General features: G+C 47.3%; 1 protein-coding gene across 2 annotated transcripts; it reads left to right on the top strand.

Moving 5' to 3' along the window:
* The first annotated feature begins 1684 nt into the window (after positions 1-1684).
* On the top strand, positions 1685-12396 carry LOC306842795 (hepatoma-derived growth factor-related protein 3-like). 2 transcript variants are annotated; one of them, XM_079373866.1, is made up of 6 exons: positions 1685-2054; positions 3119-3195; positions 3268-3406; positions 6521-6655; positions 10520-10657; positions 11499-12396. In XM_079373866.1, the coding sequence occupies exons 1-6, from the start codon at positions 1971-1973 to the stop codon at positions 11526-11528; spliced, it is 603 nt and encodes a 200-aa protein (XP_079229992.1). In that variant the 5' UTR covers positions 1685-1970; the 3' UTR covers positions 11529-12396. The 2 variants fall into 2 exon arrangements, with proteins under 2 accessions (XP_079229992.1, XP_079229993.1); XM_079373867.1 differs by having other exon boundaries at positions 1745-2054; positions 11502-12394.
* The last annotated feature ends 3133 nt before the right edge of the window (positions 12397-15529 follow it).

Below are 15529 nucleotides of genomic sequence, written 5' to 3' on the forward strand. Positions count from 1 at the left end.
CTCTTTACATTCTTTTTGTTGCTTTTGTAAACCATTTCTACACATGAACAGTTCGATCTCTATGTGAAAATGAGTATGATCTGAAATAACAGATTTCTTCTGCATTTATGATTTATTTAACTTACTGAAAGTCTGTGTAATTATTCACAGAATTGTGTGCTTTACTTTAACTGCCACACATGCATTTGGACTAACAGTTTGTTGAGAATCAGGCAATAACAAATCCTGAAGCGTGTTTACATGAACAACAAAATGCAGAAACTGTGACAATGCAAGAAAGACACATTTACAAATCGCCTGGTAATTCCCTGGTTTTGACATTTGGGCCGTAAGCAGACACGTGTTGAACACAGTGGAGACTGTAATCTGGGTAATGGGCAAAAGTCTAGTTAATTGCTGACTGTATTGTTCTTAAACTGTTTATGATATTTCAGAGGTAAAAGAGCACTGTTGAGGGTGTGTTAGCTGTCATCAATCATTACGTGCAGTGTTAGATTGAGATTGTAAACTCACTATCAGTCAGTCGCTTTGCTTTTACATCCAGGAAATGTCAGCCTTTTGGTAACTGTGTGTTTGGAGAATATGTGTTTAGTAGGAATAATCTCAAATGCAAAATCATCTTTTTCCTGAACTTTTGATTTGAAGTCCATGAATAGTCTTTATTAGAGCTTTTTGTAAATATTGTTGCACTCAGATGCTGAAGTTGTGTTTGTTATGTGATGATTTGTGCTTAATTCCGAGTGTTTTGCAGATCCTCTGTCTGTGGACCGGCTTTCATGCGAGAAAACAGACAATAACAGGAGCCTACAGCTCGTTTACATACAGCTTACAGAATCTGCAAAATAAGATCTTTTACAAAAACAATGTTTACATATAGTCCATAAGACAAAAAATTTGCTGAATTTATCAAAATTACCCTGTTCCATGCGCTTAAGTTTTTAAATATTGTCGTTACCTAGATGATCCACGACTGTTTGTTTGTTTGTTTGTTTGTTTTTGCGATGGTTCCTTGTTTGTCCTGTTGCTGTTCTTCTGTAAAATCCTCCAGGTCCCACAAACTCTCTGGTTTTCAACATCTTTTGCAAAGTTGAACCCTTTCCAGCAGTCACTGTATGATTCTGAGATCAATCTTTTCACACTGAGGACAGCTGAGGGACTCAATTATTACAAAAGCTTCAAACATTCTCTGATGCTCCAGAAGGAAACTAAATGCATTAAGAGATGGACTATATGTATTTACATAATATTTTGCAGATTTAAGGTGCATGTAAACCTTTGACCACAACTGTATAGTGTTACTGAAATGAAATCTCGTTTCTACAACACATTCGCTCTCATCAAAAGCGTTTCTTGTTGAGTATTGTGCTTGTTAATATGCAGGTTTGTTGACTCAGTAAAGCACATGCACACATACAGACAGACTCTCAATCTGTTGCTTTGGCCTTTAATGATCCTCCACAGCCTCCACACCAGCCTGCTTCTCTTGATGAGCACATCTGTAACCCCCAACCCTTTTTATTTTAACATTATTAGATGTAAATTTCCTGTTGGAAGAATATATTTAGGAGCCTGTCAGAATGAAACTCTTGGCTTAAATATTGATCTTTGAAGGACATTCTGTATAGGAGATTTTTATTGCAGTTCTGGTTCTAATTGTATTTCTTTCCCCTTTAAAAATAAGCTCATGTTGAATTGAAACACGTGCTCTGTGTGTTTTTCTGCAACAAAATGACAGAATAAAAGTAGGAAATAAAACGTTCCCTAAACATTGCACGGCGAAAGGATCGGGCTGTAGTGTTTAAGGAGGAAGAAGACGAGAGAAGAGGTGTTTCTCCAGGCCCTTTCTCCTCTTTCATTATTTATTTCCTTATTAACTGCGATCAAAACATTGATGGTCGATCATCCGCCGCTGAGCTCGACGCCCGCGGAATATCGTGCAGTATTTGTCGTCGGTGAGTGTGTGTGTCGCGATGGTTCGCCCACGGCCCCGGGAATATAAAGCTGGAGACCTGGTTTTCGCTAAGATGAAGGGATACCCGCACTGGCCGGCGAGGGTGAGTACGAGCAGCAGCCGAGCGGAGCGGCGCGGAGGCCGGTTACCGGAGCGCGGAGCGGCCGCTGCACACACGGGCCGAAACCGAGGCAAAGCGAACATAATACTCCGTAATGCATCGGTAGAAGCCTCCGACGCGCGGAACGAGAGCGACAAAGCGTGTTTTTGTGCGTACCGTCAAATGATCCGCTCGCTCTCGTCTTTCGATGCTCTGCGTTATTTTAGACGTTTATGGAGTCATTGACTCTCGGGACGGGTCCGGTTCGGAGGTGTGTTGGGTCTGTTGGTGTGTGTTTGTACCGCTGATTGTGTTATTGGGGCAACAGATGTTCCTCATCTGGGCCGGGAAGCGCCCGTTTGGCCTGAGCGGGACCGGAACCGGAACCGAACCGGTTCATTCAGGACCGAACTCGAACCCATACAGTTTGTACAGTATAAAAACCATTACACCTATGGAATGTCCCCATTTAGATAGCTAAGTAAACGTGTGTGTGTGAGAGAGAGAGAGCGAGAGAGAGAGGTGTGTGTGTGTGTGTGTGTGAGAGAGAGAGAGAGAGAGAGAGAGAGAGAGAGAGAGAGAGAGAGAGAGAGAGAGAGAGAGAGATGATCTGGGCCCAGAACAGCGTTTTAATTTCGAAAGCAACCCAACATGTTCTCAGATCAGTCTCTGATAGTTCGGGACGCTGTGAGATCCGTTGTTCTGATGATTTATGTGCTACCCGCTCAGATTGTGCTACCAGCATCTTATTCATGTGGTTTGAGGCTTTTTTTAATGTCCATAACTAACCCAACCCTAAACCTACTACCCAGCTATACCTACCTAACCTTACCCTAAACTTACTCCTAAAATAATGCAAATATATTTTTGGTAGCACAATCTGATAGGTAGCATGTTTCGTCGGTACACCAGATCCACAAACTGCTCCTTTGAGTCTTACAGGTAAAATGCATGAGTTTAACTGGACCAGAGCCGATCTGTAGAGTTACGGATGAAAACCTGTGTAAAACTGTCATTCAGAATAATGTTCCTGATCAGAGTTTAATTGTTTTCTCCTGATCGTTTAGATCGACGAGCTGCCAGAGGGAGCCGTGAAGCCGCCAGCTAACAAATACCCCATCTTCTTCTTTGGTACCCATGAGACGTAAGTCTGGAGTGTGTTTGTGATTCAGTGATTTGTATAAAGCAGCAATAATCAGCATGTATGTCTCCACAGTGCCTTCCTGGGCCCTAAAGACCTGCTGCCCTACAAGGAATACAAAGACAAGTTTGGCAAGTCGAACAAGAGGAAAGGGTTTAATGAAGGCCTGTGGGAGATCGAAAACAACCCTGGCGTCAAATTCACTGGTTTCCAGGTGAGTAGAGTAGCAGTGTGAGCCGTCTGACCGCACATGTGTCCGTCTGACCCACACCTCTGTCTGTCTGACCGCACCTCTGGCTGTCTGACCGCACCTGTGTCCGTCTGACCCACACCTCTGTCCGTCTGACCGCACCTGTGTCCGTCTGACCCACACCTCTGTCTGTCTGACCGCACCTCTGGCTGTCTGACCGCACATGTGTCCGTCTGACCCACACCTCTGTCCGTCTGACCGCACCTGTGTCCGTCTGACCCACACCTCTGTCCGTCTGACCGCACCTGTGTCCGTCTGACCCATACCTCTGTCCGTCTGACCGCACCTGTGTCCGTCTGACCCATACCTCTGTCTGTCTGACCGCACCTGTGTCCGTCTGACCCATACCTCTGTCTGTCTGACCGCACCTGTGTCCGTCTGACCCACACCTCTGTCCGTCTGACCGCACCTGTGTCCGTCTGACCCACACCTCTGTCCGTCTGACCGCACCTGTGTCCGTCTGACCCATACCTCTGTCCGTCTGACCGCACCTGTGTCCGTCTGACCCATACCTCTGTCTGTCTGACCGCACCTGTGTCCGTCTGACCCACACCTCTGTCCGTCTGACCGCACCTGTGTCCGTCTGACCCACACCTCTGTCCGTCTGACCGCACCTGTGTCCGTCTGACCCACACCTCTGTCTGTCTGACCGCACCTCTGGCTGTCTGACCGCACATGTGTCCGTCTGACCCACACCTCTGTCCGTCTGACCGCACCTGTGTCCGTCTGACCCACACCTCTGTCCGTCTGACCGCACCTGTGTCCGTCTGACCCATACCTCTGTCCGTCTGACCGCACCTGTGTCCGTCTGACCCATACCTCTGTCTGTCTGACCGCACCTGTGTCCGTCTGACCCACACCTCTGTCCGTCTGACCGCACCTGTGTCCGTCTGACCCACACCTCTGTCTGTCTGACCGCACCTCTGGCTGTCTGACCGCACCTGTGTCCGTCTGACCCATACCTCTGTCCGTCTGACCGCACCTGTGTCCGTCTGACCCATACCTCTGTCCGTCTGACCGCACCTGTGTCCGTCTGACCCACACCTCTGTCTGTCTGACCGCACCTGTGTCCGTCTGACCCACACCTCTGTCCGTCTGACCCGCACCTGTGTCCGTCTGACCCACACCTCTGTCTGTCTGACCGCACCTGTGTCCGTCTGACCCACACCTCTGTCTGTCTGACCGCACCTGTGTCCGTCTGACCCACACCTCTGTCCGTCTGACCCGCACCTCTGGCTGTCTGACCGCACCTGTGTCCGTCTGACCCATACCTCTGTCTGTCTGACCGCACCTGTGTCCGTCTGACCCATACCTCTGTCTGTCTGACCGCACCTGTGTCCGTCTGACCCACACCTCTGTCTGTCTGACCGCACCTGTGTCCGTCTGACCCACACCTCTGTCTGTCTGACCCGCACCTCTGGCTGTCTGACCCACACCTCTGGCTATCTGACCCACACCTCTGTCTGTCTGACCGCACCTGTGTCCGTCTGACCCACACCTCTGTCCGTCTGACCCGCACCTCTGGCTGTCTGACCGCACCTGTGTCCGTCTGACCCATACCTCTGTCTGTCTGACCGCACCTGTGTCCGTCTGACCCATACCTCTGTCTGTCTGACCGCACCTGTGTCCGTCTGACCCACACCTCTGTCTGTCTGACCGCACCTGTGTCCGTCTGACCCACACCTCTGTCTGTCTGACCGCACCTGTGTCCGTCTGACCCACACCTCTGTCTGTCTGACCCGCACCTCTGGCTGTCTGACCCACACCTCTGTCCGTCTGACCCGCACCTCTGGCTATCTGACCCACACCTCTGGCTGTCTGACCCACACCTCTGTCCGTCTGACCCGCACCTCTGGCTATCTGACCCGCACCTCTGTCTGTCTGACCCGCACCTCTGTCTGTCTGACCTGCACCTCTGGCTGTCTGACCCACACCTCTGTCTGTCTGACCCACACCTCTGGCTGTCTGACCCACACCTCTGGCTGTCTGACCCGCACCTCTGTCTGTCTGACCTGCACCTCTGGCTGTCTGACCCACACCTCTGTCTGTCTGACCCACACCTCTGGCTGTCTGACCCGCACCTCTGGCTGTCTGACCCGCACCTCTGGCTGTCTGACCCGCACCTCTGTCTGTCTGACCCACACCTCTGTCTGTCTGACCCACACCTCTGTCCGTCTGACCCACACCTCTGGCTGTCTGACCCACACCTCTGTCCGTCTGACCCACACCTCTGTCTGTCTGACCTGCACCTCTGGCTGTCTGACCCACACCTCTGTCTGTCTGACCCACACCTCTGGCTGTCTGACCCGCACCTCTGGCTGTCTGACCCGCACCTCTGGCTGTCTGACCCGCACCTCTGTCTGTCTGACCCACACCTCTGTCTGTCTGACCGCACCTGTGTCCGTCTGACCCACACCTCTGTCTGTCTGACCCGCACCTCTGGCTGTCTGACCCACACCTCTGTCCGTCTGACCCGCACCTCTGGCTATCTGACCCACACCTCTGGCTGTCTGACCCACACCTCTGTCCGTCTGACCCACACCTCTGGCTGTCTGACCCACACCTCTGGCTGTCTGACCCGCACCTCTGTCTGTCTGACCTGCACCTCTGGCTGTCTGACCCACACCTCTGTCTGTCTGACCCGCACCTCTGGCTGTCTGACCCGCACCTCTGGCTGTCTGACCCGCACCTCTGGCTGTCTGACCCGCACCTCTGTCTGTCTGACCCACACCTCTGTCTGTCTGACCCACACCTCTGTCCGTCTGACCCACACCTCTGGCTGTCTGACCCACACCTCTGTCCGTCTGACCCACACCTCTGTCTGTCTGACCTGCACCTCTGGCTGTCTGACCCACACCTCTGTCTGTCTGACCCACACCTCTGGCTGTCTGACCCGCACCTCTGGCTGTCTGACCCGCACCTCTGGCTGTCTGACCCGCACCTCTGTCTGTCTGACCCACACCTCTGTCTGTCTGACCCACACCTCTGTCCGTCTGACCCACACCTCTGGCTGTCTGACCCACACCTCTGTCCGTCTGACCCACACCTCTGTCTGTCTGACCTCACCATGTGCTTCAGGTGATGCAGCAGCAGAGCTCGTCTGAGACCGAGGGCGAAGGAGGGAACGCAGCTGACGCCAGCAGTGAGGAGGAAGAGGGCAAGATGAAGAGCGACAAGGTCGGATCCAAGCGGAAAAAAAGCGCATCCTCAAAGGTACCTGAGTGGCTTTTGAACCTGAATTCTGTGTCAACTTTACAGCAGAATCATGTAAACATTGAGCAGCAATAACTCCAGCAGGTGTTTAGATAGCAGGGAGCGCGCACACTGTGTGATGCAGTTACAGGATCTGTTATTCAGTCGTGTGTTCAGTGATTATATGGATGAACGTGTTCAGTCGAGGTGATGCTGAAGGTCACTTCAGGCTCCAGGTCAGTAGGGAGCAGAAGGTGCACAGGATCACAGTGAACCGGACAGAGACTGTAGGACAGGGGTGGGCAAACTTTTTAACTCAAGGGCCACATCAAGTTTTCTACACCAAGTGAGAGGCCACATAATATGTGTTTGACAAATTAAGTGTTTGACAATTTTTTGTTTTGTTTTTATTAAATTGACACCCACTACTGTATTGTATGTATACTTATGGCAGTTCTATTCTTGTACCATCTCTGCCTTATTTTTTATGAGCACTTTGACACACAGATAAGTTGCATTGGTGTACAAGTCGATTGATGGATAAGACGCATTTCATTCTTAAATAATGTAAAATAAAATAAACTAAACTAAACGTTTACAAATATTAGAAACATGTATTTATATTCCCTTCACTCCACAAAAAATCCTGTAAATTTAGCAGTGTTCAGAATAGAAAAAACAAACACAAACTACAGCATTCACTATAAACGTTTATTATAAACGCTCAGCCTAAATATTTAAAGCAAAACTGAAACTAGCAGCGTGGTTGCTGGAAAATTTGCGATACAAACCCACTTGCTTTTCTCATTCGTCACCAATCCAAATGTGCGGGCTTTGCACATGACCTGATTGTTTTAAATAAGTCTTGGAAATTGCAGCACGTTTCAAATGATAAAAAGCATGAATCCTGAAAATATGAATCCTTTTTAATCCTGAAAATAACTATTTCAATTTTCATAAAAATGTGTGGAAAATGTAATCTTTGTAAGATAAAACGACAAATTATTTCCATGTTTTTCCCACAAAATTACAGTGCAGGAGGCAACACTTGCATCTGTTCTCCTCTCCTACTGGAAAGTCTACAGAGCATTTTAAGCATTTTTAAAACAGTAGGTTACCAATACAAGGCATTTTTTTAAATAAATGAAGACTTTCATTTTTAAAACAAGTAGTATTTACAATTTTGGTAGTTTTGCACAGGGTGTAGTTATTTATTTATTTTATTTGTATTTGAACTGTGCGGCTTGGATGCGGCGTCCGTCAAAAATAGACTAGGCACCTATCTTTAGCGAAGCGGTGCAGAGAGCCGCATCTGGGATACTTCTGAAACGTGCTGCGGTGATCGGCTCCGGTGGCCGCGTCGGAGCCGTAGCACCGTGTCTACACTGGACACAAGCGGCGCAACAAAATGCAATAGAATCCATTATAATCAGCGATGAGTTTACACTGGATGCAGCGCGGCGTGACACGACAAATCCCCGACAGTAAACTGATGCCGCGTTCTATTTATGACATACTGACACAAAGCTCAAATTATTTTTAACGGTCGCTTTGTTGTGTCCAGTGTAGACAGATTTTTAGCTGTTGTGCCACCGTGTGTCCATGTAGACACGGTGTAACAAGCGCATGCAGTGTAAACAGGGGTTCGCACTACATGCTACAGTGCAATCTAAATGAGCCCATCATACTTGGTGTCTGAGATCAGAGATCTGTTCTTCTCGCTAATGACGCAACTGCATCCGCTCACCTAAGTCTGCATCTCTGCTGAAGCAGCCTGTGAAGTAAGTGTGGATCTGAGCATCCCTCTCGCTGAGCCCTCACTTAGCCACAGCTGTTGCCTAGCAACAGAGTCCTGCGCACTCATATACTGTATGTAGTGAAGGTTAGCAAGTTACTAGCGTAGCGACGTGACGCGCCTGAGATCGCGCAGCAACAGAGGTGTGAGAATGAAGCCTGTTTTCACTCTGACCTTCTCCTAGACAGCAAATGCAATGAGTTTGCTTCCTTCTTTTCTGAGAAGATCAATAATATCAGAAAGGAGATTGGCACATCCTCAAGTTATGCAGAGGTCACACAGATTCGACCGCAATTTCAAAAAGAAGTGACTGTGTGTTTTTAAAGAAATTGATAACAAAATTTTGGAAGAAATAGTACAGCACCTTAAATCTTCAACCTGCTATCTTGACACACTTCCCACATCCTTTTTCAAAAATGTGCTTAACTGTTTAGAAGCTGATCTCTTAGAAGTGGTGAACGCCTCACTTCTTTCTGGGACTTTTCCAAACTCCCTTAAAACTGCAGTTGTTAAGCCCTTTCTGAAAAAGCGCAATCTTGATAACGCCATGTTGAGCAACTATAGACCCATATCAAATCTTCCTTTCATAGGTAAGATTATTGAAAAGGTAGTTTCTAATCAGCTGAACAACTGCTTAAACTCAAATGGATACCTGGACAATTTTCAATCTGGTTTCCGAGCACATCACAGCACAGAGACAGCACTCGTTAAGATAATAAATGATATTCGCCTCAATTCTGATTCTGGCAAAATATCAGTGCTGGTACTACTAGATCTTAGTGCTGCGTTTGACACTGTCGATCATAACATACTTCTAGAGAGACTGGAAAACTGGGTCGGGCTTTCTGGGATGGCACTCAAATGGTTCAGGTCGTACTTAGAAGGGAGAGGTTATTATGTGAGTATAGGAGAGCATAAGTCTAAGTGGACGGCCATGACAATTCTTGCCGCTCTTGTTTTGCCTGTTTATGCTCCCACTAAGTCAGATAATGAGGAAGAAGCAAATTGCCTATCACAGCTATGCTGATGATACCCAGATTTACCTAGCCTTATCTCCAAATGACTACAGCCCCATTGACTCCCTCTGCCAATGCATTGATGAAATTAACAGTTGCATGTGCCAGAACTTCCTTCAGTTAAACAAGGAGAAAACTGAAGTCATTGCATTTGGAAACAAAGATGAAGTTCTCAAGGTGAATGCATATCTTGACTCTAGGGGTCAAACAACTAAAAATCAAGTCAGAAATCTTGGGGTGATTCTGGAGACAGACCTTAGTTTCAGTAGTCATGTCAAAGCAGTAACTAAATCAGCGTACTATCATCTCAAAAACATTGCAAGAATTAGATGTTTTGTTTCCAATCAAGACTTGGAGAAACTTGTTCATGCCTTTATCACCAGCAGGGTGGATTACTGTAATGGTCTCCTCACCGGCCTTCCCAAGAAGACCATTAGACAGCTGCAGCTCATCCAGAACACTGCTGCCAGGATTCTGACTAGAACCAGAACATCTGAGCATATCACACCAGTCCTCAGGTCCTTACACTGGCTTCCAGTTACATTTAGGATTGATTTTAAAGTACTTTTACTCGTTTATAAGTCACTCAATGGCCCAGGACCTAACTATATTGCTGATATGCTCACTGAATATATACCGAACAGACCACTCAGATCATTAGGATCGAGTCAGTTAGAAATACCAAGGGTTCACACAAAACAAGGGGAGTCTGCTTTTAGCTATTATGCGGCCCGCAGTTGGAACCAGCTTCCAGAAGAGATCAGATGTGCTAAAACATTAGCCACATTTAAATCAAGACTCAAAACTCATCTGTTTAGCTGTGCATTTGTTGAATGAGCACTGTGCTATATGTCCCAACTGACTGCAATGAATTTTATGTATAATAATTTTCTTTAAATTTATTTTAAATCATTTTCTATATCATTTTAAAATTCCTTGTTTTTATTATTTTTATTTCCATGTTTTTATTGATTTTAATGTCTATTTCACTTTCTTTTATGTAAAGCACTTTGAATTACCACTGTGTATGAAATGTGCTATATAAATAAACTTGCCTTGCCTTGCCTTGCCTAGATGCCATCCAAGCTGTCCAGGAAGGGTTTGGATGAAGATCTGGAGAAGGATGGCAAAGACGAGCAGAAGAGCGGATCAGAGGCTGGTGACCATGACAACAACATCCAGAACTCATCAGACAAGACATGCAGTCAAGGGGTAAGAGTTAAATTAACAGGAGACGATCTTCTTGATTTGATCATCAGGGCACCTGTACTTCTACAGTGCTTTATACGGCCCAGATCGAAGCAGCTGGACAGCGTTTATCAGGACAGAAGTGATGCTGTAATGCAAATGGCAGCGAGTTCATCAGAGCCTTCACAGAAATATACGGCTACTATTTTAAGACTTACTAGAACTAGTTTGACCAACTAGTAGGTAGCCAAGAGGTGATCAGAATTCCTTGTTTGTATTCAAGTTAGACCATTCTGCCTTTTTATAACTGACTTTAAAAGTTTAAGTTAGACGACTAACTTTTTAAGACTAGTCTAAGGCCCCCTATTTTCATTTAATAGTCATGTTATAATGCTTCATAAATACAAAATAACTGGCTAAAAACAATCTGCGCTCACACTCCTGCTTCAGACCAGTGTTTGACGGAGGAGCGTGGCGTCAGGGAGGAATATTCCTCTACTTCAGCCGTTTTTCAGCGTTGGAGAGAGAGTCCATGCATCACAGCAGAACAGTGATTGTGATGTGATTTCAACAAGTACATGTTCCTGGATCAACATCCCAATCAACCAATCAGAATTGAGGGATAAATGTACAGGAGATGTCTGTTTTAGGCTGAGGTTAGGTGCTTCTGCACCCTTGTTATTCAGCTATCCTTTCTCTCTGATTTAGGGTTAGGGTTATGTTTAGGGGCAGGGATAGGGTTAGGTCTATGTTTTGGACAGTAATGTAGTGTTCCAGGATCAACAAAAGATGTTAGATCCAGGAACGTGTCTGACTTGGCAGAATCACAGCAGAAGGAGTGTCTGACGGCTGCTTTCTCTTCCAGCAGAATCTGTCGCTCCGGGAGGATCACTAGACCATCGTCAGACGCCGGCTCCTGACGCTAATATGTGATATTGTAAATGCATCTTATTACACTGATCGCTTGCAAACTCCCACACATTATTATCTGGTTCAGTCAAACACACACACACACACACACACACACACGCAGATGACCGTCATTCCTCTCTGCTGTTTTGATTTAGAGTTTAGCTTTAGCCTCGGCAGCGGACATTCAGATCTCTCAGTCATTCCTCTTCTGTCACGCTACAGTTTTCTTTCTTTCACAATGAACAAACACATTGTAGGTCAGACGTTCATCTGTTAAACGACTTGGCCATCTTTCACGTTTTACGTAATCAGAGAAAAAAGAGTGGAAACCGTAGAATCCGTATGAAGTATCGCCGTAACTCCATTTATCCCTGTACGTTTGATTTGGGTGTAGATTCTAGGACCTCTGTACTATTATCCCGATGCTAGAGGTACTGCTCATCTTTTTAAGACGTGAAATATCTGTTCGTGTGTCGGTGGGTTGGTTGTTTTTTAGCCTTTCTAGTGGCATGCCGGCTTCTGTTTCCATTCCGTAGCTCCGTTCTGTTCAGATGTTCTTCTGTCTGTCTGTTTCATCAGACGGCGCCGATCTCGTCCTCTTCCCGACGGAAAACGTGCCATTGATTTGTTACCTTTTTATTTCTTATCTTTGTTTATATAAAGAATATATTCTATTTATTTTTGATGATAGTAGATGACACATCTGTGGTAAATTCACCAATGTGGTTTTTATTTCGTTACAATTTTTATTGCCCTCATACATGTTGCATTTTCGAAGTTTGTAGCTATATGTAAACTGTTTTTCCTGTTTATTGACAAGAATTTTACAGAATAAACTCATTGGAATGCAAGTGTTTTCTCTTTTCTCTGCCGTATCTTTATGCAGTAGTGCTCAGTTGTACTAAAATATGATTCTTCTGATCGCTTACAAACACATTATTATCTGGTTCAGTCACACACACACACGCACAGACACACACACACACGCACGCACGCACGCACGCACGCACACACGCGCACGCACACACACAGACACACACACACACACACAGACACACACACACACACAGACACACACACACACACACGTACAGTAAAAACCTGACGTCCAGGAGCCCCTCACAAATGACAGTCAGTCCTTTGCTGTTTGGATTTAGAGTTCATTTTTAGCCTCTGCGGCAAACTCAAGCTCCCGGGACTAAGCCTTATCAAATAGTTTTGAGGCTGTTGTTCAGCACTAGTTTAGCACTAAATTTGCGTATAAAGTATAGTCCAACCGAACTTATGGTCATCATAAGTTCGGGAGCAGCGGGCAAGAGGAAACGATGTTCCCGGAGACAAAAGAGGGGGAAGCGGGTGGGGGCGTCGGCACAGTTAAAGGCTCACAGGCCGCCGATTCCAACTCTCTTTCTGGCCAATGTCCGCTCTTTGGATAACAAAGTGGACCTGTTACATCTGAGGCTGAATGTTTCCATAGAGATGAGGAACTGTGCTGTTCTCTGTCTAACGGAGACCTGGCTAAATTACAACCTGCTGGACTCAGCCTTCCAGATTGACGGTCTGCTTGACGGTAAAAAGTTATTGCTCTGAGGTGATAGAATTTATGACAGTGAAATGTCAGCCGTACTATTTGCCACGGGAGTTTACTGCGGTGTTTATCACCATTGTTTACATCGCGCCGGGTGCAAATGCTAATGCTAACGAAGTGCTACAGGAGTTATATGAAACCGTCAGCTCGCTGCAGACTAAGCACCCGGAGGCATTTTACGTGGTTGCGGGAAACTTTAATCACGTGAAACTGACGGACACGCTGTCCAGTTTTTACCAGCATGTTACCATTCCCACAAGGGGAGATAACACTCTGGATTGTGTGTACACTAACATCCACGGTGCATACAGGGCTTTTCCTCACCCCCATCTTGGCCTCTCCGACCATATCTCCATCCTGTTAGCACCAGCTTACCGCCCTCTGCTGAGACGGATCAGGTCAATAAAAAAGATTGTCACTGTGAGGCCTAGTGATGCAGCCTCTGTGCTCCAGGACTGCTTTCAGTGCACAGACTGGCAGGTCTTTAGAGACGCAGCTACGTGTGAGGGAGAGGTGGACCTGGAGGAATATATTTCCTCCGTCCTCGGCTTCATTTCAAAGTGTGCTGATGATGTCGCCATCACCAGGACAGTAACATGCTTTCCGAATCAGAAACCCTGGCTGAATGCTGAGGTGAGAGCTCTGCTGAGAGCTAGGGATGCTGCGTTCAGGGCAGGTGAGGCATCAGCACTGAAAGTGGCGAGGAAAGAACTGACGGCAGGCATCGCGAGGGCTAAAGCCACATACGCTCGGAAGATTCAGGGGCATTTTACCTCCAACGACCCCTGGAGCATGTGGAAGGGCATTAAGTGCATCATGGACTATAACACCAGGAATGCACAATGCTCAAGAGATCCCTCTTTACCAGATGCACTCAACAGGTTCTATGCTCGCCCCCCCCCCCCCCCCGCATTAGACTTATACCGCCTTTTGGTGACACGCCCCTCAGTGTGTCCATAGCTGATGTGAGGAGGACACTTAAATGAAACAACCACCGCAAAGCTGCAGGCCCTGATAACATCCCAGGGCGGGTACTGAAGGACTGTGCACACCAGCTGTCTGAGGTGTTTACAGACATCTTTAACACTTCACTGTCAATGGCATCCGTCCCCACCTGTTTAAAGACTGCCACCATTGTCCCCGTCCCAAAGTGCTCCACAGTGACAGGCCTGAATGACTATCGACCTATAACCCTAACCCCGGTAGTCATGAAGTGCTTCGAGAGGTTGGTCATGGCCCACATTAAAGATTCCATCGACGTCACTGTGGACTCCCACCAGTATGCCTACAAGAAAAACTGCTCCACGGATGACGCTATTTCATCAGTGGTTCACACATCCCTCACCCACCTGGAGAGCAGAAACTCCCATGTTCGTCTGCTCTTCCTAGACTTATCCTCGGCTTTTAATACCATCATCCCACAGACCCTGGTACAGAAGCTCTCGTCCCTTGGTCTGAGTCCTACACTGGGGAACTGGATCCTGGACTTCCTGACAAATAGACGTCAGACTGTCAGGATCCACAACACCATCTCTTCCTCCATCACTCTCAGCACTGGCTCGCCACAGGGCTGTGTGCTGAGCCCCCTCCTGTTCACTCTGCTGACGTATGACTGCTCGGCGAGACACCCTAGCTGCCATATAGTGAAGTTTGCGGACGACACAGCAGTAGTGGGACGCATCATTGACAATGATGAGTAGAAATACAGAGAGGAGGTGGAACACCTGATGCAGTGGTGCAGAGGAAACAACCTCTGCATCAACGTGAAGAAGACCAAGGAGATGGTGGTGGATTTTAGAAGAGACAGGCGCCCTCCTCCTCCTTTGTACATTGGAGGAGTAGCTGTGGAAGTGGTTTCTAGCTTCAGGTACCCGGGTGTGTATATAACCGAGGACCTTACCTGGAGCACCAACACCACCCGGCTGGTTAGGAAGGCCCACCAGCGTCTCTATTTCCTCAGGAAGTTGTGGCGAGCTGGACTTGGGAGCTCAGTCCTGAGGAGCTTCTATCACTGTGCGGTGGAGAGTGTCCTCTGCACCTGTATCACTGGCACGGCAGCTGTACTGCTGCTGAGAGGAAGGCTCTGCAGAGGGTGGTAAGGGCTACACAGAGGACTGTGGGGAGCAGGCTTCCCACCATCACAGACCTCTACACAGCACGATGTAGGGGGAGGGCCCTCCACATCATGAAGGACTGTTAGACTGTTGAACTCTAGCCATTCTGTAGGCACTCCCTCTCCCCTTCCGACATGCGCATACACACACACACACATACACACTGACCTGCACTACAAAAACACTTTATCCATCTTAAGTGCAATACTTCACTTATTATAGGTGCAATACTATGGATTACCTCCCTTGGACAACTTCCTCTTGCTTTTAAACTGGGACCTG

This window comes from Barbus barbus, assembly GCF_936440315.1.
Source record: "Barbus barbus genome assembly, chromosome: 23".
Classification (NCBI taxonomy): Eukaryota; Metazoa; Chordata; class Actinopteri; order Cypriniformes; family Cyprinidae; genus Barbus; species Barbus barbus.

Coding starts and splice junctions, on each gene's coding strand:
- LOC306842795 (XM_079373866.1), top strand. CDS start 1,971: ATGGTTCGCCCACGGCCCCGGGAATATAAAGCTGGAGACCTGGTTTTC. Junction 3,196..3,267: donor TTCTTTGGTACCCATGAGAC/GTAAGTCTGGAG, acceptor ATGTCTCCACAG/TGCCTTCCTGGGCCCTAAAG. Junction 3,407..6,520: donor TCAAATTCACTGGTTTCCAG/GTGAGTAGAGTA, acceptor CATGTGCTTCAG/GTGATGCAGCAGCAGAGCTC.